Source organism: Lichenostomus cassidix, unplaced genomic scaffold (genome assembly GCF_008360975.1).
Source record: "Lichenostomus cassidix isolate B80296 unplaced genomic scaffold, HeHo_3.0 HiC_scaffold_33, whole genome shotgun sequence".
NCBI lineage: Eukaryota > Metazoa > Chordata > Aves > Passeriformes > Meliphagidae > Lichenostomus > Lichenostomus cassidix.
The window spans coordinates 3,225,515-3,251,758 of NW_028147632.1; the positions used below are offsets into that span (position 1 = coordinate 3,225,515).

Sequence of the window (26,244 nt, forward strand, 5' to 3'; positions counted from 1 at the left end):
CCCAAAATCCAACATGGATCTCAAAAATTCCCAAAATCTCCCCCCAAATTCCCCCAAAATTCCACTGTGGATCCCCAAAACTCCCAAAATTTTCCCCAAAGTTCCCCCAAAATCCACCCTGCAATTCCCAAAATTGCCCCCAAATTCTCCCAAAATCCATCCTGAATCCTCAAAATTCCACCAAAATTCCCGAAATTAATCCCAAATTCCACTCAGAATCCCAGAATTCCAACTGGAATCCCCAAAATTCCACTCTGGATCCCCAAAAATTCCCAAAATTTCCCCCCAAATCCTCCAAAATTCCACCCAAAATCCCCAAAATCCATCCTGGATTCCCAAATTTCCACCCGGGACTTCTGAAATTCCTGGAATTTCCCCCAAAATCCAACCTGGATCTCCAAAATTCCCAAAATTTCCTCCCAAATTCCCCCAAAATTCCACCCTGGATCCCCAAAATTCCTCCAAAAATCCACCCTGGATCCCCAAAATTCCCCAAATTCCTGAAATTTCCCCCCAAATCCTCCAAAATTCCACCCAAAATCCCCAAAATCCATCCTGGATTCCCAAATTTCCGAAAATTTCCCCCGAATTTCCCCCAAATTCCATCCTGGATCCCAAAATTCCTGAAATTTCCTCCCAAATTCCCCCAAATCCATCCTGGATCCCCCAAATTCCCCAAATTCCCAAAATTTCCCCCAAAATTCCACCCAGGACTTCCCAAAATCCCCCAAAATTCCCCAAATTTTCCCCAAAATTCCACCCTGGATCCCCAAAATTCCCCAAAATTTCCCCCAAAATTCCCCCAAAATTCCACCCTGGATCCCTAAAATTTGGTCCCAAATTCCTAAAATTTCCCCCAGTTCCCCCAAATTCCCAAAATTTCCCCAAATTTCCCCCAAATTCTCCCAAAATTCTCCCAAATTCCTTTGGTCCTCAAAATCACCCAAAAATCCCCAAAATTTCCTCCCAAATTCTCCCAAAATTCCACCCTGGATCCCCCAAATCCATCCCGAATCCCCAAAATCCCCAAAACCCCCAAATTTCCCCCAAATTTTCCCCAAATTTACCTTCTCCCCAGGAGGTCCCAAATTCCCGACTCCTCCCGGAGGTCCTTGAGGTCCCTGGATTGGGGAATTTCGGGAATTTTGGGAATTTTGGGAATGAGGAATCACCCCAAATTTTTTGGGATGAGCTCTCCCCAATTTCGGGGATTTTTGGGGGATTTTTTGGGGATTTTTTGGGGATTTTTTGGGGGTTTTTTGGGGATTTTTTGGGGATTTTTTGGGGATTTTTTGGGGATTTTGACTCACGTCAGCTCCGGAAGCTCCAGCAGGACCTCGAGGGCCAGGAGGGCCTGGGGGACCCTGGGAATTGGGAATTTTGGGGATTTTTGGGATTTTGGGGGAATTTTGGGAACTTTTTGGGGGAATTTTGGGGAATTTAGAGGATTTTGGGAGAATTTTAGGGGATTTTGGGAGAATTTTAGGGGATTTTGGGATTGGAGAAGGGAATTTAGGGGAATTTTGGGATTTGGGAAATTTTGGGAATTTTGGGAAGTGGTGGAAGGAATTTTGGGGAATTTTGGGATTGGCAGAGAGGAATTTTGGGGTTGGGAATTTGGGGAGTTTTGGGAATTTTTGGGAATTTTTGGGAATTTTGGGATTGGGGAGAGGAAATTTGGGAATTTAGGGAATTTTGGGGGAATTTTGGGGAATTTAGGGAATTTAGGGGGAATTTGGGAATTTGGAAATTTTGGGAATTTGGGGGATTTTTGGGGAGTTTTGGGATTGGGGAGGAGAAATTTGGGAATGAAGGAATTTAGGGACTTTTGGGGAATTTAGGGAATTTGGAAATTTTGGGAAATTTCAGGAATTTTGGGGAATTTTGGGGAATTTTGGGATTGGGGAGGAGAAATTTGGGAATGAAGGAATTTAGGGACTTTTGGGGGAATTTAGGGAATTTGGGAATTCAGGAATTTTGGGAATTTGGGGGAATTTTGGGGAATTTTGGGAACTGTGACTCACCAGAGGTCCAACATCTCCTGTCTCACCTTTGTCACCTGCTGGTCCCGGAGAGCCCTGAGGGAAATTCGGGAATTTTTGGGGATTTTTGGGGATTTTTGGGGGATTTTTTGGAATTTTTGGGGAATTTTTGGGAATTTTTTGGAATTTTTTTGGAATTTTTTTTGATTTTTTGGGGAATTTTGGGGAAATTTTTGGGAATTTTTTTTTGGGGGGGATTTTATAATTTTTGGAATTTTGGGAATTTTGGGAATTTTGGGAATTTTTTAAAATTTTGGGAATTTTGAAATTTTAATTTTGGGGAATTTTGGAATTTTGGGAATTTTGGGGAATTTTGAATTTTGGGTGAATTTTGGGAGGGGAATTTTGGGAATTTTTTTTTTTTGGGAATTATTTGGGAATTTGGGAATTTTGGGAATTTTTTTGGAATTTTTTTTGAATTTTGGGAATTATTTGGGAATTTTGGGAATTTTGGGGATTATTTGGGAATTATTTGGGAATTTTTAGGGAATTTTGGGGATTTTTGGGGAATTTTTTGGGAATTTTTTGGGATTTTTGGGAATTTTGGGGATTTTTTGGGAATTTTTTTGAATTTTTGGGTGGTTTTTTTGGGGTGTTTTTGGGGTATATTTTGGGATTTTTTCTGGATAGATTTGGGATTTTTTTCCAGGTGTTTCTGGTCTGGTTTTGAGATATTTTTTGGGGTATTTTTGGGATTTTTGGGCTTTTTTTTGGGGATATTTTTTGGGCTGTTCTTGGGATATTTTTGGGGCTTTTGGGAGTTTCTTTGGGATTTTTTTCTGGGATTTTTTCTGGATAGATTTGGGATTTTTTTCCAGGTGTTTCTGGTCTGTTTTTGGGATTTTTTTGGGGTATTTTTGGGATATTTTTTGGGGTATTTTTGGGATTTTTTCCGGGTGTTTTCAGTCTGGTTTTGGGCTGATTTTGGGATATTTTTTGGGGTATTTTTGGGATATTTTGGGCTTTTTTTGGGATATTTTTGGGCTGTTCTTGGGGTATTTTTGGGGCTTTTTGGGAGTTCCTTTGGGATTTTTTCTGGGATTTTTTCTGGATAGATTTGGGATTTTTTGGGGATATTTTTATATTTTTTGAATTATTTTGGGGTGTTTTGGGCTGGTTTTGGGGTTTTTTTGGGAGTTTCTTTGGGATTTTTTCTGGGATTTTTTCTGGATGGATTTGGAATTTTTGGGATATTTTTGGGCTGTTTTGGGATATTTTTTGGGCTGTTTTGGGATATTTGGGCTGTTTTGGATATTTTTGGGGCTTTGGGAGTTTCTTTGGGATTTTTTCTGGGATTTTTTCTGGATGGATTTGGGATTTTTTTTGTGATATTTTTTGGGATATTTTTGGTGTTTTTTGGGGGATTTTTTCTGGATAGATTTGGGAATTTTTGGGGATTTTTTTGGGGATATTTTGGTGGTTTTTGGTGATTTTGGGGGGATTTTTTCTGGATAGATTTGGGATTTTTTCCAGGTGTTTCTGGTCTGGTTTTGGGGTGGTTTTGGGGTATTTTTGGGATATTTTTTTGGCTGTTTTTAGGATATTTTTGGGCTGTTTTTGGGATATTTTTGGGGTATTTTGGGAGTTTCTTTGGGATTTTTTCTGGGATTTTTTCTGGATGGAGTTGGGATTTTTTGGGATATTTTTGGGGTGTTTTTGGGATATTTTTGGGGTATTTTTGGGGTGTTTTTGGGGCTTTTTGGGAGTTTCTTTGGGATTTTTTCTGGGATTTTTCCTGGATAGATTTGGGATTTTTTCCAGGTGTTTCTGGTCTGTTTTTGGGTTATTTTTGGGGTATTTTTGGGATATTTTGGGCTGTTTTTGGGATACTTTTGGGCTGTTTTTTGGGATATTTTTGGGGCTTTTTGGGAGTTTCTTTGGGATTTTTTCTGGGATTTTTTCTGGATGGATTTGGGATTCTTTTGGGATTTTTTTTTGTATTTTTGGGGTATTTTTGGGGTGTTTTTTGGGCTGGTTTTGGGGTATTTTGGGGATTTTCTTTGGGATTTTTTCTGGGATTTTTTCTGGATGGATTTGGGATTTTTTTGGGATAGTTTTTGGATATTTTTTGGATATTTTTGGGGTGTTTTTGGGAGTTTCTTTGGGATTTTTTCTGGGATTTTTTCTGGATGGATTTGGGATTTTTCCTGGATAAATTTGGGATTTTTTCCAGGTGTTTCTGGTCTGTTTTTGGGGTGTTTTTGGGGTATTTTTGGGATATTTTTGGGCTGTTTTTAGGATATTTTTGGGCTGTTTTTTGGGCTGGTTTTGGGATATTTTGGGGAGTTTCTTTGGGATTTTTTCTGGGATTTTTTCTGGATGGATTTGGGATTTTTTTGGGATAGTTTTTGGATATTTTTTGGATATTTTTGGGGTATTTTGGGAGTTTCTTTGGGATTTTTTTGGGGATTTTTTCCGGATGGATTTGGGATTGTTTTGGGCTATTTTTTGGATATTTTTGGGATATTTTGGGATGTTTTTGGGGTCCCAGACCTGCAGGCCAATTGGCCCTGGAGCTCCATTGAATCCTCTCGTTCCTTCGTCTCCTTTCACCCCAAAATGTCCTTGAGCTCCTCGAGCTCCTGGCTCCCCGTCGGCGCCCTGGGAGGGGAAAAAACACCCAAAATTAGCCCAAAATCAGCCCAAAATCAGCCCAAATCCACCCTAAAATCCTGGCTCCCCATCGGCTCCCTGGGAGGGGAAAAAACACCCAAAATTAGCCCAAAATCAGCCCAAAATCAGCCCAAAATTAACCCAAAATCCTGGCTCCCCGTCGGCGCCCTGCGAGGGGAAAAATCACCCAAAATTAGCCCAAAATTAGCCCAAAATCATCCCAAATCCACCCTAAAATCCATCCCAAAATCATCCCAAAAAAACATTAAAATTCTACATAAAATAACCCCAAAATCATCCCAAAATCATCCAAAAATTATCCCAAAAATAACCCAAAATCACCCCAAAAATAACCCAAAATAGTCCCAAAATCATCCCAAAATCATCCCAAAATCATCCCAAAATCACCCCAAATCCACCCTAAAATCCTGGCTCCCCATCGGCTCCCTGGGAGGGGAAAAAACACCCAAAATTAACCCAAAATAAGCCCAAAATAATCCCAAAATCGACCTGAAATTATGCCAAAATCCACCCCAAAACCCCACAGAAATTCCATGTAAAATCACCCCAAAATCCCGCTGAAAATCACCCCAAAATCATCTGAAAATCAACAGAAAATCACCCAAAATTAACCCAAAATTAGCCCAAAATAATCCCAAATCCATCCCAAAGTCACCCCGAAATAACACAAAAATTCCATGTAAAATAACCCCAAAATCCCACTGAAAATCACCCCAAAATCATCTGAAAATCAACAGAAAATCACCCCAAAATCATCCCAAAATCATCCCAAATCCACTCTAAAAAAAGAGGAAAAAATCTAACCAGAAAATCCTACACAAAATCATCCCAAAATCATCCCAAAATCACCCCAAATCCACCCTAAAAAAAGAAACAAAAACCTAACCAGAAATTCCCCAAAATCTTGTAAAATCTGCCCCAAAATCACCCCAAAATCCCACTGAAAATCACCCCAAAATCATCTGAAAATCAACAGAAAATCATCCCAAAATCGCCCCAAAATCATCCCAAAATCATCCCAAAACTACCCCAAAATTCACTCTAAAAAAAGAGAAAAAAACTAACCAGAAATTCCCCAAAATTAGCCCAAAATCATCCCAAAATAACCCCAAATCCATCCCAAAATAACATAGAAATTCTATGTAAAATAACCCCAAAATCCCACTGAAAATTGCCCCCAAATCATCCCAAAATCATCCCAAAATCATCCCCAAATTAACCCCAAATAACCCCAAAATCAGCCCAAAATTCACCCTAAAAAAAGAAAAAAAACCTAACCAGAAATTCCCCAAAATCTCGTAAAATCTGCCCCAAAATCACCCACAGAAAATGACCCCAAAATCGCCCCAAAGTCATCCCAAAATTCACTCTAAAAAAAGAGAAAAAAACTAACCAGAAATTCCCCAAAATCATCCCAAAATAGCCCTAAAATCATTCAAAAATCCTACACAAAATCATCCCAAAATCATCCCAAATCCACCCTAAAATCCTGGCTCCCCATTGGCCCCCTGGGAGGGGAAAAAACACCCAAAATTAGCCCAAAATTAGCCCAAAATAATCCCAAAATCCACCCCAAAACCCCACAAAAATTCTATGTAAAATAACCCCAAAATCCCACTGGAAATCACCCCAAAATTGCCCCAAAATAAACCCAAAATCACCCCAAATCCACCCTAGAAAAAGGAAAAAAACCCTAACCAGAAATTCCCCAAAATCATCCCCAAAATCATCCCAAAATAATCCCAAATCTATCCTAAAATCCTGCCTCTCCATCAGCGCCCTGGGAGGGGAAAAAACACCCAAAATTAGCCCAAAATTAGCCCAAAATTAGCCCCAAATCAGCCCAAAATAATCCCAAATCCAGCCCAAAATCCAGCCTGAAATAACACAGAAATTCTACATAAAATAAATCCAAAATCACCCCAAAATCATCCAAAAATTATCCCAAAAATAACCCAAAATAGTCCCAAAATCATCCCAAAATCATCCCAAAATCACCCCAAATCCACCCTAAAATCCTGGCTCTCCATCAGTGCCCTGGGAGGGGAAAAAACACTCAAAATTATCCCAAAATAATCCCAAAATCGGCCTGAAATTATGCCAAAATCCACCCCAAAACCCCACAAAAATTCCATGTAAAATAATCCCAAAATCCCGCTGAAAATCACCCCAAAATCATCTGCAAATCAACAGAAAATCAACAGAAAATCACCCAAAATTAACCCAAAATTAGCCCAAAATAATCCCAAATCCATCCCAAAGTCACCCTGAAATAACACAAAAATTCCATGTAAAATAATCCCAAAATCCCACTGAAAATCACCCCAAAATCATCTGCAAATCAACTGAAAATCAACAGAAAATCACCCAAAATTAACCCAAAATTAGCCCAAAATTAGCCCAAAATAATCCCAAAATCGACCTGAAATTATGCCAAAATCCACCCCAAAACCCCACAAAAATTCCATGTAAAATCACCCCAAAATCTCACTGAAAATCACCCCAAAATCATCTGAAAATCGACAGAAAATCAACAGAAAATCACCCAAAATTAACCCAAAATCTTCTCCAGAAAACCCAAAATTTCCTCCAAAATCCCCAAAATTTCTCGCCAAACCCCAAATTTTCCCTCCCAAATCCCCAAAATTTTGCCCCAAAATCCCAAAATTTCCCCCCAAAATCCCCGAATCTCCCTTCCAAACCCCAAACTACCCCCAAGCACCCAAATTTTCCCCCCAAAATCCCCAAATTTCCCCCCAAATCCCCAAATTTCCTTCCCAAACCCCAAAATCCCAAAATTTCTCTTCCAAATCCCAAGATCTCCTCCAGAAATCCCAAAATTTCCCCCAAAATCCCCAATTTTTTCCCCAAAATCCCAAAATCTCCTCCAGAAAACCCAAAATTTTTCCCAAAATCCTCAAAATCCTCTCAAAATCCCCAAAATTTCCTCCCAAATTCCCCAAAATTTCCCTTCCAAATCCCAAAATCTCCACCAGTAACCCCAAAATTTTCAAACCCCCACCCTCTAAACTCCAAAATTTCCTCCCAAGTCCCAAAATCCTCCAGACTACCCCAAATTTTCCCAAAATTTTCCTAATTTTCAAAATTTCCAAAATCCCAATTTTCCTCTCAAAATCCCCAAATCCTCAAACCCCCAAATTTCCCTCTAAACTCCCAATTTTTCCCAACCTCATCCAAAATTTCCCCAAAATTTCCCAAAATCTTTCAAATTTCCAAAAGTTCCCCAAAATTTCCCCCAAAATCCCAAAATTTCCCCCCAAATTTCCCCAAATTTTGGGAATGACTCACGGCAGCTCCAGGCTGTCCAACTCCTCCCATGGGGCCTGGAGGGCCTGGGGGACCCTGGAGTGGGAAATTTGGGAAAATTTGGGAAAATTTGGGAAATTTGGGGGGAAATTTGGGGAAGTTCAGGAAAAATTTGGGGGAAAATTGGGAAAAACTCAGAAAAATTGGGGAAAATTTTGGGGAGAATTCAGGAAAATTGCAGGAAAATGGGGGAATATTAGGGGAAAATTTGGGGAAAATTGGAGGAAATTTGGGAAAAATTGGGGGGAAATTTGGGAAAATTCAGGGGAAAATTTGGGGAAATTGGAGGAAATTTGGGAAAATTGGGGGGAAATTTGGGGGAAATTGGGAAAAATTGGGGGGAAAAGTTGGCAGAAATTTGGGGAAATTCAGGGAAAAATTGGGGGAAATTTGGGGAAAAATTGGGGAAATTGAGGAAATTGGGGAAAATTGGGGGAAAATTCAGGGGAAAATTTGGGGAAAAGTCGGGAAAAATTTGGAGAAAATTAGGGAAGAATTGGGCAAAATTTGGGGAACAATTGGGGGAAGTTGGGGGAAATTTGGGAAAATTCAGGGAAAATTCCAGGGAAATTTGGGAAATATTTGGGAAAAACATTGGGAAAAATTTGGGGGAGAATTCAGGAAAATTTGGGGGAAAATTGGGGAAAATTGGGGAAATTTAGGGGAAAATTTGGGGGAAATTTGGGAAAATTTGGGAAAATTGGGAAATTGGGGAAAATTCGGGGGAAATTTGGGAAAAGTTTGGGGGGGAGATTGGGGAAAATTTGGGGGAAAATTTTGGGGAAAATTGGGGGAAATTTGGGGGAAATTTAGGGGAAATTTGGGAAATATTTGGGAAAAAAATTGGGAAAATTTTGGGGAAAATTGGGGGAAAATTTGGGAGAATTGGGGGAAATTTGAGGAAAATTGGGGGAAAAGTTGGGAGAAGTTTGGGAAAAATTAGGGAAAAATTAGGGGAAATTTGGGGAAAATTTAGGGAAAATTTGGGGAAAATTTAGGGGAAATTTGGGGAAAAGTTGGGAGAAGTTGGGGAAAAATTTGGGGAAAAAATTGGGGAAAAATTTGGGAAAAAGTAGGGAAAAATTTAGGGAAAAATTTGGGGAAAATTGGGGGAAATTTGGGGAAAATTTGGGGAAATTTGGGAAATATTTGGGGAAAGTTGGGGAAAATTTGGGGGAGAATTGGGAAAAAATCAGGAAAATTCAGGAGAAAATTTGGGGAAAATTAGGCAAGGTTGGGAAAATAGGGGAAAATTCAGGAAAAATTGGGAAAAATTTGGGGGAAATTTGGGGGAAAATTTGGGAAGATTGGGGAAAAAGGGGAAATTGGGGAAAAATGGGGGGAAAATTTGGGAAAAAATGGGAAAAATTTGGGGAAAATTGGGGGAAGAATTGGGAAAAAAATTTGGGAAAAACTCAGGAAAAGTTGGGGAAAATTTTGGAAAATTTGGGAAAAATTTGGGAAAAATTTGGGGAATTAAAAAGTCGGGGAATTTTGGGGAAAATTGGGAAAAATCAACAAAAAAATTGGGAAAAATGGGAAAATTAGGGAAAATTCAGGAAAAGTTAGGGAAAATTTGGAGAAAATTGGGGGAAAATTGGGGAAAAAAGTGTGGAAAAATTGGAGAAAATTGGGGGGAAAAGTCAGGAAAAGTTTGGGGAAAATTGGGGAAAAATTGGGAAAAAATCAAGAAAAAATTGGGGAAAAAATCAGAAAAATTAGGGGAAAATTCAGGAAAAATTGGAGAAAATTGGGGAAAAATTTTGGAAAAATTGGGGAAAAAAATGGGAAAAATATGGGTAAAATTGGGGAAAAATTGGTGGAAAACTTGTGGATAAATTGGAAGAATTTGGGAAAAGAGTCAGGAAAAATTGGGGGAAAATTGGACAAAATTTGGGAAAAATTGGACAAAATTTGGGTAAAATTGGGAAAAATTTGGAGAAAATTCAGGGAAAAATTTGGGAAAATTGAGGGAAAATTTGGGAAAAAATCAGGAAAAATTGGGGAATGAGGTTTTTAAATTGGGAAAACCCCAAATTTGGGAAAAATCCCCAAATTTTTTTTGGGAAATTTGGGAATTTTGTGACTCACATGTTCTCCTTTGGTGCCTTTGGTGCCTTTGGGGCCAGGATCGCCAACCTCGCCCTGAAAATTGGGAAAATTCGGGAATTTTGGGGGATTTGGGGAATTTTGGGAATTAAAAAAAATTTTTGGGGAATTTTTGGGGGAATTTTGGGGGATTTTGGGGGATTTTTGGGGAATTTTAGGATTTTTGGGGGATTTTTTTGTGGATTTGGGGTGATTTTTGGGGGATTTTGGGGAGGAAAATGGGAATTTTGGGAATTTTTGGGATTTTTTTTGGGATTTGGGGGAATTTTGGCGATTTTTGGGAATTTTGGGGATTTTTAAAAAGTTTTGGGAGTTTTTTGAGGGAATTTTGGGGAATTTTGGGAGATTTTTGGGATTTTTGGGGGATTTTTGGGATTTTGGGGGATTCTGGGAATTTTAAAAATGTTGGGGAATTTTTGGGGAATTTGGGGGAATTTTGGGGGGGGATTTTGGGGGATTTTTTGGGGAATTTTTTGTGATTTTTGGGGAATTTTGGGATTTTTTTTGGGAAATTTGGGGATTTTTGGGAATTTTTGGGGGAATTTTTTGGGAATTTTTGGAGTTTTCGGGGTTTGGGATTTGGGATTGGAAATTGGAAGGAGATCCAAGTCCGAGTCTGCAGGAAGGTGGGAGTTTTTGGGAATTTTTGGGGGATTTTTGGGAATTTTTGGGGATTTTTTGGGATTTTTTTGGGATTATTGGGGAATTTTTTTGGATTTTTTGGGGATTTTTTGGGGATTTTTTGGGGGATTTTTGGGAATTTTTGGAGGGACTTGGGGGAGGAAAAATGCGAATTTTGGGGAAGTTTTGGAGGGATTGGGGGGATTTGGGGTTTTTTTCGGGATTTTTTTTTTTGTGAGATTTTTGGGGGATTTTTTTAGGAATTTTTTCAGTTTAATTTTTTGGGATTTTTTGGGATATTTTTGGGATTTTTTTTAATTTTGTTGGGGGTTTTTGGGTTTTTTGGGTTTTTTTTTTGTTTTTTTGTTATTTTTTGTTTTGGGGATTTTATTTTTTCATTTAATTTTTGCGATTTTTTGGGATAATTTGTATTTTTAGGATTTCTCACTCTTCTCCCCATCCTCCCCGTGGTCCTCTGGGAAAGGATTTGGGTCATTTTTTGTGTTTTTTCTTTGCTTTTTCTCTATTTTGGGGATTTTTTCGGGGATTTTTTAAATTCGTTTTTTTAATAAATTTTTGGGATTTTTTAGGATTTTTTTGGGATTTCTCACCTTGTCCCCATCCTCCCTGGGGAGCATTTTGGGTCACTTTTTAGGGTTTTTTTTTGGGTTTTTTGTTATTTTTTGGGGAATTTTTTTGGGGATTTTTTGGATTTGTATTTTTTGGGTAAATTTAGGACATTTTTGGGATTCTCACCTTGTCCCCATCGTCCGTGGGGAGAGGATTTTGGGTCATTTTTTGGCAGATTTTTTTCATTTTTCATCGTTTTTTCATCGTTTTTTGGGCGATTTTTGGGGGATTTTTTTGGAGATTTTTTGGATTTGGATTTTTGGGATTTTTTGGGGATAATTTGGGATTTCTCACCTTGTCCCCATCGTCCCTGGGGAGCATTTTAGGTAATTTTTGGGGTTTTTTTTCTTGTTTTTTTTGGCATTTTTGGCCGATTTTTGGGGGGATTTTTTGGTGCATTTTTTAAAATTAGTTTTATTTCAATTTTTTGGGATAATTTAGGACATTTTTGGGATTTCTCACCTTGTCCCCATCCTCCCTGGGGAGCATTTTGGGTCATTTTTTGGCAGATTTTTTTCATTTTTCATTGGGTTTTTTTGGGTTTTTTTCTGATTTTTTGGGGGATTTTTTCGGGGATTTTTTAAATTCGTTTTATTTATAAAATTTGGGATTTTTTGGGCTATTTTTGGGATTTCTCACCTTGTCCCCATCCTCCCTGGGATGGATTTTGGGTCATTTTTTAGGGGTTTTTTTTGGGTTTTTTGTTATTTTTTGGGGGATTTTTTTGGGGATTTTTTTTTGGGATTTTTTGGATTTGTATTTTTTGGGATTTTTTGGGCTATTTTTGGGATTCTCACCTTCTCTCCATCCTCCCTGGGGAGCATTTTGGGTCATTTTTTAGGTTTTTTCTTGGTTTTTTTGTTATTTTTTCGGCGTTTTTTGGCCAATTTTTTGGGGGATTTTTTTGGGGATTTTTTTGATTTGTATTTTTTGGGTAAATTTAGGATTTTTTTGGGATTTCTCACCTTGTCCCCATCATCCCTGGGGAGGATTTTGGGTCATTTTTGGGTGTTTTTTTCATTTTTCATTGGTTTTTTTGTTATTTTTTGGCCGATTTTTTGGTGGATTTTTTGGGGGATTTTTTCAGTTTAATTTTTTGGGATTTTTTTGGGATTTTTTTGGGATAATTTAGGATTTTTTTAGGATTTCTCACCTTCTCCCCATCCTCCCCAGGTCCTCTTGGGAAAGGATTTTGGGTCATTTTTTGTGTTTTTTCTTTGCTTTTTCTCTATTTTTTGGGGGATTTTTTCGGGGATTTTTTAAATTCGTTTTTTTAATAAATTTTTGGGATTTTTTAGGATTTTTTTGGGATTTCTCACCTTGTCCCCATCGTCCCTGGGGAGCATTTTGGGTCATTTTTTAGGGTTTTTTTTTGGGTTTTTTGTTATTTTTTGGGGGATTTTTTTTGGGATTTTTTTGATTTGTATTTTTTGGGATAATTTAGGACATTTTTGGGATTTCTCACCTTCTCTCCATCCTCCCTGGGGAGGATTTTGGGTCATTTTTGGGGTTTTTTTCTGCTTTTTCATTGTTTTTTTCCTTATTTTTTGGCCGATTTTTTGGGGGATTTTTTAAATTCGTTTTTTTAATAAATTTTTGGGATTTTTTAGGATTTTTTTGGGATTTCTCACCTTGTCCCCATCCTCCCCAGGTCCCCTTGAGGAGGATTTTGGGTCATTTTTGGGGTTTTTTCTTGGTTTTTTTGTTATTTTTTGGCCTATTTTTTGGGGGATTTTTTTGGATTTTTTCAGTTTAATTTTTTTGGGATTTTTTTGGGATAATTTAGGATTTTTTTAGGATTTCTCACCTTCTCCCCATCATCTCCAGGTCCCCTTGGGAGAGGATTTTGGGTCATTTTTTGGGGTTTTTTCAGTGTTTTTTCTTGGGTTTTTTGCTATTTTTTGGCTGATTTTTTGGGGGATTTTTTGGGGGATTTTTTCAGTTTAATTTTTGGGATTTTTTGGGCTATTTTTGGGATTTCTCACCTTCTCTCCATCCTCCCCAGGTCCCATTTTAGGTAATTTTTGGGGGTTTTTTTCTTGGTTTTTTTTGGCATTTTTTGGCCAATTTTTTGGGGATTTTTTCAGTTTAATTTTTTGGGATTTTTTTGGGATAATTTAGGATATTTTTGGGATTTCTCACCTTGTCCTCATCGTCCCTGGGGAGGATTTTAGTACTTTTTTGGAGGTTTTTTTTCATTTTTTCATCGTTTTTTGGGGGATTTTTTGGGGGATTTTTTTTGGAATTTTTCAGTTTAATTTTTGAGATTTTTTGGGATATTTTTGGGATTTCTCACCTTCTCCCCATCCTCCCTGGGGAGGATTTTAGGTAATTTTTGGGTTTTTTTCTTGTTTTTTTGTTATTTTTTGTCCAATTTTTTGGGGGATTTTTTTTTATTTTTTCAGTTTAATTTTTTGGGATTTTTTTGGGAATTTTTTGGGATAATTTAGGATTTTTTTGGGATTTCTCGCCTTGTCCCCATCGTCCCCAGGTCCCCTGGGGTGGATTTTGGGTCATTTTTTGTGTTTTTTCTTTGTTTTTTTGCTATTTTTTGGGATATTTTTTTTGGATTTTTTATTTTTTATTTTAATTTTTGGGATTTTTTGGGCATATTTTTGGGATTTCTCACCTTGTCCCCATCGTCCCCAGGAAGATTTTGGTAATTTTTTGGGATTTTTTTTTGTTTTTCATTGTTTTTTTGTGCGGATTTTTTGGGGGGATTTTTTTTGGATTTTTTAAAATTAGTTTTATTTTAATTTTTGGGATTTTTTGGGGATAATTTGGGATTTCTCACCTTGTCCCCATCGTCCCTGGAGAGGATTTTAGGTCATTTTTTGGCAGATTATTTTCATTTTTCATCGGTTTTTCTGCATTTTTTTGCCGATTTTTGGGGGATTTTTTTGGGATTTTTTTAATTGGGATTTTTTGGGATTTTTTGGGATATTTTTGGGATTTCTCACCTTGTCCCCATCGTCCCTGGGAAAGGATTTTGGGTCATTTTTGGGGTTTTTTTCCTGGTTTTTTGGTGTTTTTTGGCCAATTTTTTGAGGATTTTTTTTCATTAATTTTTGTTTAATTTTTGGGATAATTTAGGATGTTTTTGGGATTTCTCACCTTGTCCCCATCCTCCCTGGAGAGCATTTTGGGTCATTTTTTGGCAGATTATTTTCATTTTTCATTGGGGTTTTTTTGGGTTTTTTTCTGATTTTTGGGGGATTTTTTGGGGGATTTTTTAAATTCGTTTTTTTAATAAATTTTTGGGATTTTTTAGGATTTTTTTGGGATTTCTCACCTTGTCCCCATTGTCCTTGGGAAAGGATTTTGGGTTATTTTTGGGTGTTTTATTCATTTTTCATTGGGTTTTTTTTGGGTTTTTTTTGGGTTTTTTTCTGATTTTTGGGGAATTTTTTGGGGATTTTTTTTCACTAATATTTTTTTAATTTTTGGGATTTTTTGGGCTATTTTTGGGATTTCTCACCTTGTCCCCATCGTCCCCAGGTCCCCCAGGAGCTCCGGCCGGCCCTGGCAATCCCACAGGTCCCTGAATGCCATCCCTGCCCGGCGCTCCTGCCGCTCCTTTCTCACCCTAAAAACCCAAAATTTCGGGGAAATTTGGGGAATTTCGGGGATTTTCGGGAATTTCGGGGGGTTTGGGGTCACCCAGGAACAGCCAAAGCCCAAAAAACCCCAAAAAAACCCAAAATTCCCCCAAAAAACCCCAAATTTGACCCAAAAATCCCCCAAAACCCCAAATCCCCCAAAATCCCCCAAAACCCCAAAATCCCCAAACCTCAAAAATCCCCAAACCCCAATCCCCCAAAATCCCCCAAAAATTTCCCCCAAAAACCCCAAAATCCCCCAAACCCAAATCCCCAAATTTGACCCAAAAATCCTCCAAAATCCGAAAATTTCAACCCCAAATTTCCCTCCTAAGTTCTCCTCCCAAAATCCTAAAATTTCTCCTCCGAATTTAATCCCCAAATTCCCCAAATTTTCCTCCCAAAATCCCCAAAATTTAATCCTTAAATCCCAAAATTTCCCTCCCAAATCCCAAATTTTTACCCCCAAAACCCCAAAATTTCCTCCCAAATCCCCAAATTTCTCCCAAAATCCCCAAATTTCACCCCAAAATCCCCAAATTTCTCCTAAAATCCCCAAATTTTCCCTCCCAAATCCCACCTCCTCAAATCCCAAATTTTTCCCTCAAACCCCAAATTTCCCCAAATTCTCCAAATTTTCACCTAAAACTCCCAAATTTCCACCCCAAATCCCTCCCACCATTCCCAAATTTCCCAAAATCCCTGAAATAATCCCCAAAATTCCCCAAAATCCCCTAAAAATTGGGACTCCCCAGGACTCTCAACACCCTCAAATCCCCAAATTTCACTCCCCAAACACCCCAAAATCCCCAATTTTCACCCCAAATCCCTCCCAGCATTCCCAACATTCCCAAAATCCCCAAAATTCCCAAAACTCAGGACTCCCAACTCCCCCAATCCCGAAATTTCCTCTCCAAATCCCCAATTTTCACCCCAAAATCCCAAATTTTCACCCTCAAACCCCCAAATTTCCACCCCAAATCCCTCCCAGCATTCCCAAATTTCCCAAAATTCCCAAAATCTCTGAAATCCCAACTCGCCAAGAGTCCCTGGGACTCCCAAATCCCCAAAATTCACCCCAAATTTCACCCTAAATCCCCAATTTTCACTCCAAAATCCCCAAATTTCACCCCAAAACCCCAAATTTCCTCCCAAATCCCCAAATTTCTGCCCCACATCCCCTAATTTCACCCTAAACCCCATTTCCAAATTTCCAAATTTCCACCCCGAATCTTCCCACCATTCCCAAAATCCCCCAAATAATCCCCAAATTTCCCAAATTTTCCCCAAATCCCCAAACTTCAGCCCCAAAATCCCCAAATTTTCCCCCAAATCCCAAAATTTCACCCTAAACCCCCAAATTTCCTCCCCAAATCCCCAATTTTCACCCCAAATCCCCAAATTTTGCCTCCCAGCCCCTCCCAAATTTCCCAAAATCCCCGGAATAAGCCCCAAAATCCCCAAAATCCCCAAATTAATCCCCAAAATCCCCAGAATTTCCTCCTCAAATCCCCAAATTTCCCCTTCAAACCCCCAAATTTCCACCTCCAATTCCCCCCAAATTTCCCAGAATCCCTCAAATAATTCCCAAATTTCCCAAAATCCCCAAATTAATCCCCAAAATCCCCAAATTAATCCCCAAATTTCACCTTAAAACTCCCAATTTTCACCCCAAAACCCCCAAATTTCCACCTCAAATCCTTCCCACCATTCCCAAAATCCCCAAAATAATTCCCAAAAATCCCCAAAATCCCCAAAAAATCCCCAAAAAATCCCCGAAATTCCCCAAATAATCCCAAAAATCCCCAAATTTCACCCCCAAATCCCCAAATTTCAGCCCCAAATCCCCAATTTTCCACCCCAAATCCCTCCCAGCACTCCCAAAATCCCCAAAATAATTCCCAAAATCCCAAAAAAATCCCCAAAATCCCCAAATTAATCCCCAAATTCCTCCCAAATCTCCAAATTTCCCCCCAAAATCCCTCCCAAATTCCCCAAAATCCCTCCCAAATCTCCCAAAATTCCCAAAATAATCCCCAAATTTCCCCAAATCCCCCAAAATCCCCAAATTCTCACCGGCCCGCCCTTGTCGCCGGGGGCTCCCGGAGGTCCCTGAGCTCCTGGGCGACCTGGGAGACCAACGGGGCCAGCGGAGCCCGCCGAGCCGCGGGAGCCGGGAGAGCCCTGGAATTGGGGAAAAAACGGGGAAAAAAGGGAGTTAGGGACGGGAAATGGGGAAAAAACCTGAAAAAATGGGGGAAAACGGTGAAAAAATGGGGAAAATCGGTGAAAAAATGGAGAAAATTGGCGAAAAATGGAGAAAATTGGCGAAAAAATGGGAAAAAAACGGTGAAAAAATGGGGAAAATCAGAGAAAAAATGGGGAAAATCGGTGAAAAAATGGGGAAAATGGGTGAAAAAATGGGGAAAATTGGCGAAAAAATGGGGAAAATCGATGAAAAAATGGAGAAAATTGGCGAAAAAATGGGGAAAGTCAGTGAAAAAATGGGGAAAAACGGTGAAAAAATGGGGAAAATCAGTGAAAAAATGGGGAAAAACGGCGAAAAAATGGGGAAATCGGTGAAAAAATGGGGAAATCTTCAAAAAAAATGGGATTTAGGGTATGGAGAAATACCAAAAACTGGGAAAATCAAAAAAAAAGGGAATTAGGGACGGGAAATGGGGAAAATAGGGACTGACGAAGCCAGGAGAGCCGCGGGAGCTGGGAGAGCTCTGGGAACGGGGAAAAAATGGGGAAAAATGGGAAAAAACGGGAGTTAGGGACGGGAAATGGGGAAAAAACCCGAAAAAATGGGGAAAAACGGCGAAAAAATGGGGAAAATCGGTGAAAAAATGGGGAAAAAAAGGTGAAAAAATGGGGACAATCAGAGAAAAAATGAGAAAAATCAGAGAAAAAATGGGAAAAATCGGCGAAAAAATGGGGAAAATGGGTGAAAAAATGGGGAAAATGGGTGAAAAAATGGGGAAAATCGGTGAAAAATGGGGAAAAAACCGAAAAAATGGGAAGAATCCCTGAAAAAATTGGAAAAATCCCTGAAAAATGGGGAAAATCAGAGAAAAAATGGGAAAAATCGGTGAAAAAATGGGGAAAAACAGCGAAAAAATTAGAAAAATCCCTGAAAAATGGGGAAAATCCCCCCAAAAAAAGGGGAAAATCCCAAAAAAATGGGTAAAATCCCCCCAAAAATGGGAGTTAGTGGATAGGGAAACCCAAAATGGGTCTGACAGAGCCAGGAGAGCTCTGGGAATTCGGGAAAAAATGGGAAAAATTTTTAAAAAATGGGAGTTAGGGTGGGAAATGGGGAAAAAACCAAAATTCGGGAGAGAAAATGGGAAAAATCGGTGAAAAAATGGAGAAAATCAGCGAAAAAAATGGAGAAAATCGGAGAAAAAATGGGGAAAATTGACAAAAAAATGGGAGTTAGAGGAGCAAGGAAACCCTAAAACTGGGAAAATTTTTTAAAAAACGGGAATTATTGGCAGGGGGGGGATGAGGGAAACGGGGAAAAAACTGAAGAAATGGGGAAAATCTGCAAAAAAATGGGGAAAATCAGTGAAAAAATGGGAAAAATCAGTGAAAAAATGGGGAAAAACAGCGAAAAAATTAGAAAAATCCCTGAAAAATGGGGAAAATCGCCCAAAAAATGGGGAAAATCCCCCAAATAATGGGAGTTAGAGGTCAGGGAAACCCAAAATGGGTCTGACAGAGCTGGGAGAGCTCTGGGAATTCGGGAAAAAATGGGAAAAAATGGGAAAAAATGGGAGTTGGGGTGGGAAATGGGGAAAAAACCCAAAATTCGGGAGAGAGAATGGGAAAAATGGGCGAAAAAATGGGGAAAAATGGGGAAAATCCTCCAAAAAATGGAGAAAATCCTCCAAAAAATGGAGAAAATCCCCCCAAAAATGGGGAAAATCTATGAAAAATTGGGGAATATTGCCCAAAAAATGGGGAAAATCGGCGAAAAAATGGGGAAAATCCTCCAAAAAATGGGATTTAGGGTATGGAGAAATAGGAAAAATTGGGAAAATGCAAAAAAAAGGGAATTTGGGGCGGGAAATGGGGAAAATAGGGACTGAGAGAGCCAAGAGAGCCGCGGGAGCTGGGAGAGCTCTGGGAACGGGGAAAAAATGGGAAAAAATGGGAGTTAGGGACGGGAAATGGGGAAAAAAACCCGAAAAAATGGGAAAAATCGGCGAAAAAATGGGGAAAATCGGTGAAAAAATGGGAAAATCGACGAAAAAATGGAGAAAATCAGAGAAAAAAAAGAGAAAAAACGGTGAAAAAATGGGAAAAAAACGGTGAAAAAATGGGGAAAAACAGCGAAAAAATGAGAAAAATCAGAGAAAAAATGGAGAAAACCGGCGAAAAAATTAGAAAAATCACTGAAAAAATGGGGAAAATCGGTGGAAAAATGGGGAAAATCAGTGAAAAAATGGAGAAAATCAGTGAAAAAATGGAGAAAATGGGTGAAAAAATTAGAAAAATCCCTGAAAAAATGGGGAAAATCCCCCAAAAAATGGGAGTTAGAGGTCAGGGAAACCCAAAATGGGTCTGACAGAGCTGGGAGAGCCACGGGAGCTGGGAGAGCTCTGGGAATTGGGGAAAAAAATTGGAAAAATTAAAAAAAAATGGGAGTTGGGGTGGGAAATGGGGAAAAAACCCCGAAATTTGGGGAGAATCCCCGAAAAGATGGGAAAAATCGGTGAAAAAATGGAGTTAGGGGAGGAGAAAATGCCAAAAATAGGGGAAAATGCCCCAAAAAATGGGATTTAGGGAGCAGGAAATACCGAAAATAGGGAAAAATCGTGAAAAAATGGGAATTGGGGTGTGGAGAAATAGGGAAAACAGGGAAAATCCCAAAAAATGGTGAAAATCCCCCAAAAAAATGGGGAAAATCCCCGAAAAAATGGGGAAAATCCCCGAAAAAATGGGATTTAGGGTATGGAGAAATACCAAAAATAGGGAAAATCCAAAAACCCGGGAATTTAGGATGGGAAAATACTGAAAATAAGGACTGACAGAGCCGGGAGAGCCCTGGGAGGGAGAGAATTCCAGAAAAAAACGGGAATTCGGGGCGGGAAATGGGGAAAAAACCCAAAATTTGGGGAGAATCCCCGAAAAAACGGGAAAAATCGGCGAAAAAATGGAGAAAATCGGCCAAAAAATGGGGAAAATCCCTGAAAAAATGGGAAAAATCCTGAAAAAAATGGCAGTTTGGGGAGTGGAGAAATAGCAAAAAGTGGGAAAATTAAAAAAACCAGGAATTAGGGGCAGGAAATGGGGAAAAAACTGAAAAAATGGGGAAAATCCCCCAAAAAAGGGAGAAAATTGGTGAAAAACTGGGAGCTAGGGGGGCAGAAAATAGCAAAAAAAGGGGAAATCCTGGGGAAAAAAAGGGATTTAGGGGGGTGGGGAATGCCAAAAATGGGGAAAATAAAAAAAAAAAGGGAATAAGGGGCAGGAAATGGGGAAAAAACCTGAAAAAAATGGGGAAAATCAGCCAAAAAATGGGGAAAATCAGTGAAAAAAGGGAGAAAATCCTCAAAAAAATGGGAGTTTGGGGAGTGGAGTAATAGCAAAAAGTGGGAAAATTAAAAAAACCAGGAATTAGGGGCAGGAAATGGGGAAAAAACTGAAAAAATGGGGAAAATCGGCCAAAAAATAGGGAAAATCCCTGAAAAAATGGGAAAAATTCCTGAAAAATTGGGGAAAATCCCTGAAAAAATGGGGAAAATCCCGGAAAAAATGGGAATTCGGGGTGGGAAATGCTGGAAATAGGGAAAAACCTGAAAAAAGGGGGAAAATTCCAGAAAAAAACTGGGAATGAGGGATGGGGAGTGCAGGAAATTGGGAATTTTTTCTAAAAAATGGGAAAAATCCCTAAAAAAATCCTGGGAATTCAGGGTGGGGAATGGAGAAAACCCCAAAAAATGGGAAAAATAATCAAAAAAAGGGAGTTAAGGAGGCAGAAAACACCAAAAATAGGGAAAATCCTGAAAAAAAAATGGGAATTAGGGGTGGGGAGTGCTGGGAATGGGGAAAAATGGGGAAAAAAAGGGAAAAAAATATGGAAAAAATGGGAAAAATCTTGAAAAAAGGGGAAAAAAAATCTCCCAAAAAATGGGAGTTAAGAGGTGGGAAATGCCAAAAATAGGGAAAATCCCCAAAGTGAAGGAATTTGGGGTAAATCAATGGAATTTTGGGAAAAAAATCCATGGAATTTTCAGGGAAAAATCCCCGGAATTTTGGGGGAAAATTCCCAGAAAATGGATGGAATTCAGGGAAAAAAAAAATCCATGGAATTTAGGGTAAATCTCCAGAATTTTCATGGAAATCCATGGAATTTTGGGGAGAAAATCGATGGAAAAATCAATGGAATTTAGGGTAAATTGATGGAATTTTGGGGGGAAAAAAATCAATGGAAAAATCGATGGAAAAATTGATGGAAAAGTCAATGGAATTTGGGGTAAATCCTTGGAATTTTCGGGGTAAATCCCTGGAATTTTGGGGGGAAAAAAAAACCCAGAAATTCCCCAAAATTCCCAGAAATTTTAAAAAAAAAATCCCAAAAATTCCCAGAAATTCCTGGAAATTCAGAGAAATTCCAAGAAATTTTTTAAAAATCCCAGAAATTCCCAAAAATTCCGGAAAACTGAAGAGAAATTCCCCAAAATTCACAGAAACTCCCAAAAATTTCCAGAAATTCCCCAAAATTCAAAAAAATTCCAAAAAAATGTTTAAAAATTCCCCAAAAATTCCCCAGAAATTCTCCAGAAATTCCTGAAAATTTAAGAGAAATTCCCCAAAATTCATATAAATTCCTGGAAATTCCCAGAAATTCCCAGAAATTCCTGGAAATTTAAGAGAAATTCCCCAAAATTTACAGAAATTCCTGGGAATTCCCAGAAATTCAAAAAAATTCTCAAAATGTCAAAAAAAATCCCAGAAATTCCTCAGAAATTCCCAAAATTCCTCAGAAATTCCCGGAAATTCCAAAAAATTCTCAAAAATTCCAAAATATTCCCAGAAATTCCTGAAAATTTAAAAGAAATTCCCCAAAATTCCCAGAAATTCCCAAAAAATTCCTAAAAATTCCCCAAAATTCAAAAATTCCCAGAAATTCCTCAGAAATTCCTGAAAATTTAAGAGAAATTCCCAAAAATTCTCAGAAATTCCTGGAAATTCTAAGAAATTCCCAGAAATTCTGGAAAATTAAAGAGAAATTCCCAGAAATTTACAGAAATTCCCGGAAATTCCCAGAAATTCCAAAAAATCCCCAAAAATTCAAAAAAATTCCCAAAAAATTCCAAAAAAATTCCCAAAAATTCCCAAAAATTCAAAAAAATTCCCAGAAATTCCTCAGAAATTCCCAGAAATTCCCAGAAATTCAAAAAAATTCCCCAAAATTAAAAAAAATTTTCCCAAAAATTCCCCAAAAACTCCCAAAAATTCCCAAAAAATCCCCAAAATTCCCAAAATTCCAGAGACTCACAGCTGGCCCAGGAGGTCCTGCAGGTCCTTCATTCCCTTTCAATCCTCCTCCTCCCTGTGGGGAAAAAAAATCCAATTTTTTTGAGGAAAAATCCCAAAATTCGGGAATTTTCTGGGAATTTTTTTGGGATTTTAGCTCACGGGAGTTCCTGGAATTCCTCTTTCTCCTGGAAATCCTCGAAATCCTGGAGCTCCGTCTTTGCCCGGGGGGCCTGGGGGGCCTGGCTCGCCCTAAAATCACCCCAAAATCACATTTTTACCCCAAAAATCAGATTTTCAACCCCAAAAATCTAAAGTTTTCACCCAAAAATCCACATTTTCAAACAAAAAACCTGAAGTTTTCATCCCAAAATCCACATTTTCAACCCAAAAATCCACATTTTTCACCCCAAAATCCCAATTTTCACCCCAAAACCCAACATTTTCATCCCTATTTTTCCCCCAAATCCACATTTGCAAACAAAATTCCACATTTTAACCCCAAAAATCCCAATTTTCACCCCAAAATCCACATTTTCAAACAAAAAAACTAAAGTTTTCATCCCAAAATCCACATTTTCACCCCAAAAATGCACTTTTTCACCCCAATAATCCCAATTTTCACCCCAAAATTCCCAATTTTGACCCTAAAATCCCAATTTTTACCCCAAAAATCCGTATTTTCACCCAAAAATCCACATTTTCACCCCAAAATCCCAATTTTCACCCAAAAATCTCAATTTTCATCCCAAAAATCCCAATTTTCACCCCAAAATCCACATTTTCACTCAATAAAAATCCACATTTTCAAACAAAAAACTAAATTTTTCACCCAAAATCCACATTTTTACCCCAAAAATCTAAACATTTCACCCAAAAATCCTCATTTTCACCCCAAAAATCCACATTTTTACCCCAAAAATCCATTTTCACCCAAAAATCCACATTTTCACCCCAAAAATCCACATTTTCACCCCATAAATCACATTTTCACCCCAAAACCCAAATTTTCACCTCAAAATCCACATTTTCACCAAAAAATCCACATTTTCACCCCAAAAATCCACATTTTTACCCAAAATTCCCAATTTTAGCCCCAAAATCCACATTTTTACCCCAAAACTAAAGTTTTAACCCCAAAATCCCAATTTTCATCCCAAAAATCCACATTTTTACCCCAAAAATCTAAAGTTTTTACCCCCAAAAATCCCCATTTTCACCCCAAAAATCCCAATTTTCACCCCAAAAATCCCAATTTTAGCCCCAAAATCCACATTTTCACCCCAAAAATCCCCATTTTCACCCAAGAATCCCAATTTTCACCCCAAAATTCCCAATTTTCACCCCAAAATTCCCAATTTTCACCCCAAAAATCCACATTTTCACCCCAAAAATCCCAATTTTCACCCCAAAAATCCCAATTTTCACCCCAAAAAAAGGGGATTTTTGGGTTTTTTTGGGGATTTTTGGGGGTTTTTGGGGATTTTTTTGGGGTTTTTTGGGGTTTTTTGGGGTTTTTTGGGGGTTTTTTGGGGGTTTTTAGAGTTTTTTGGCTCCAGAATTTTCCCGAATTTCCGGAATTTTCGGGATTTTTCCAGAATTTTCCGGAATTTTCCAGAACGCTCACCTTGGCTCCGTCCTTGCCGCTCTGGCCGGTCAGTCCCTGCTCGCCGGGGGGTCCTGGGGGGCCGGGGTGACCGCGGTCACCCAGCGGGCCTGACTCGCCTGAGGGACCCTAAATTTGGGAAATTTTGGGAAATTTTGGGAATTTGGGGGTTGGGGATTTTTCTGGGATTTTTTGGGATTTTTTTTTTATTTTTAAAGATTTTTTTTTGGATTTTTAAAGATTTTTTTGGTGATTTTTGAGGATTTTTCAGAGATTTTTTGGAGATTTTGAAGAGATTTTTTGGGGGGTTTTTTGAGATTTTTTTAGATTTTTGGGGGATTTTTTTGGGATTTCTTGGAGATTTTTAAAGATTTTTTTGGGATTTTTTGGGGATTGTTTGGGATTTTTGGGGGGATTTTGAGATTTTTTAAACAATTTTGGGGATTTTTTGAGATTTTTGGGATTTTGCTGGAGATTTTTTAGATTTTTTTTGACATTTTTTGGGGATTTTTAAAAGATTTTTTGGAGATTTTTGAAGATTTTTTTGGCATTTTTAAAGATTTTTTTGGGATTTTTTGGAATTTTTTGGGATTTTTGGGGATTGCTCTCCGGGGGGTCCTGGGGGGCAGCAGTGACCGCGGTCACCCAGCGGGCCTGATTCGCCTGAGGGACCCTAAATTTGGGAAATTTGGGAAATTTAGGGATTGGGAATTTTTTGGGATTTTTTTGGGATTTTTTGGGATTTTTTGGGGATTTTTTGGGGATTTAAAAAGATTTTTTGCAATTTTTTTTTTTGATTTTTTGAGATTTTTTTTTTTGATCTTTTAAAATATTTTTTGGGATTTTTGGAGGTTTTTTTGGGGGGATTTTTTTAGATTTTTTTGGATTTTATCGGGATTTTTTTTGGGAATTTTTTGGGGATTTTTTTGGATTTTTTGGGGGATATTTTGGGGATTTTGTTTGAGGAGCTCCTGGGGGGGCCGGGGTGACCGCGTTCTCCCAGGGGGCCTGATTCACCTGAGGGACCCTAAAATTTGGGAATTTGGGAAATTTTGGGAATTTGGGGGTTTTGGGGATGTTTGGGGATTTTTTTTGGATTTTTAAAGATTTTTTTAAGGTTTTTTGGGGATTTTTTGGAGATTTTTAAAGATATTTTTCTGATTTTTGGAGATTTTTTTGGGATTTTTTGACTATTTTTTAAAATAATTTGGGGGATTTTTTAGGTTTTAAAAAATTTTTTTGTTTTTTGGGGATTTTTTTTCGTTTTTTTGAGATTTTTGGGGATTTTTTGGGGATTTTTTGGGGTTTTGTTTACGATTTTTTTGGGGGATTTTTTTGCGACTTTTTGGGGATTTTTTTGGGATTTTTTGGGGATTTTTTTTGGAATTTTTGGATTTTTTTGGGATTTTTTTGGGGGATTTTTTTTCGGGCTTTTTGGGATTATTTTGGGGATTTATTTGTGATTTTTGAGATTTTTTTGCGAATTTTTTTAGGTTTTTGAGGGATTTTTTGGGGATTTTTTTGGGGGTTTTTTTGGGGATTTTTTTGTTTTTTGGGGATTTTTTTTCGTTTTTTTGAGATTTTTGGGGATTTTTTGGAGATTTTGGGAGATTTTTTGGGGGATTTTTTGAGATTTTTTGGGATTTTTGGGGATTTTTTGGGATTTTTTTGGATTTTTTTGGGGATTTTTTTTGGATTTTTTTGCAAATTTTTGTGATTTTTCGGGATTTTTTTGGATTTTTTGGGGATTTTTTTGGGAATTTTCGGGGATTTTTTTGGGATTTTTTGGGGATTTTTTGGGAATTTTTGCTGAATTTTGGGGATTTTTGGGGATTTTTTGGGATTTTTTGAGGATTTTTTGGGGATTTTTAAAGATTTTTTTGGGATTTTTTTTTTAGATTTTTTTGGGATTTTTGAGATTTTTTGTTTTTATTTTTGGGGGAATTTTTGGGTTTTTTTTTTTGTTTTTTTTATTTTTATTTTTTTGGGGATTCTTTTGGATTTTTTGGGATTTTTTAATAATTTTTGGAGATTTTTTTGAGATTTTTGGGGATTTTTAGGGATTTTTTGGGGAATTTTTGGGGATTTTTGGGGATTTTTGGGGATTTTTTGGGGATTTTTTTTTTATTTTTTGGATTTTTTGGGGATTTTTTTGGGATTTTTGGGGATTTTTGGGGATTTTTTT

At 38.0% G+C, this 26,244-nt stretch overlaps 1 protein-coding gene across 1 annotated transcript in view; it reads right to left on the reverse strand.

The window, feature by feature from the left end:
- Positions 1-24,188, reverse strand: part of LOC146421533 (uncharacterized) — a gene marked incomplete at both ends in the record, with an annotated part of 51,097 nt that extends 26,909 nt beyond the window's left edge. Inside the window, 11 exons of the mRNA XM_085047160.1 lie at positions 1,068-1,121; positions 1,311-1,364; positions 2,025-2,078; positions 4,536-4,643; positions 7,986-8,039; positions 10,095-10,148; positions 14,842-14,949; positions 17,039-17,146; positions 22,476-22,529; positions 22,616-22,705; positions 24,081-24,188. Coding sequence (XP_084903286.1) covers positions 1,068-1,121; positions 1,311-1,364; positions 2,025-2,078; positions 4,536-4,643; positions 7,986-8,039; positions 10,095-10,148; positions 14,842-14,949; positions 17,039-17,146; positions 22,476-22,529; positions 22,616-22,705; positions 24,081-24,188 — 846 coding nt within the window. The remainder of the gene's footprint in view (positions 1-1,067; positions 1,122-1,310; positions 1,365-2,024; positions 2,079-4,535; positions 4,644-7,985; positions 8,040-10,094; positions 10,149-14,841; positions 14,950-17,038; positions 17,147-22,475; positions 22,530-22,615; positions 22,706-24,080) is intronic.
- Positions 24,189-26,244: the final 2,056 nt, after the last annotated feature.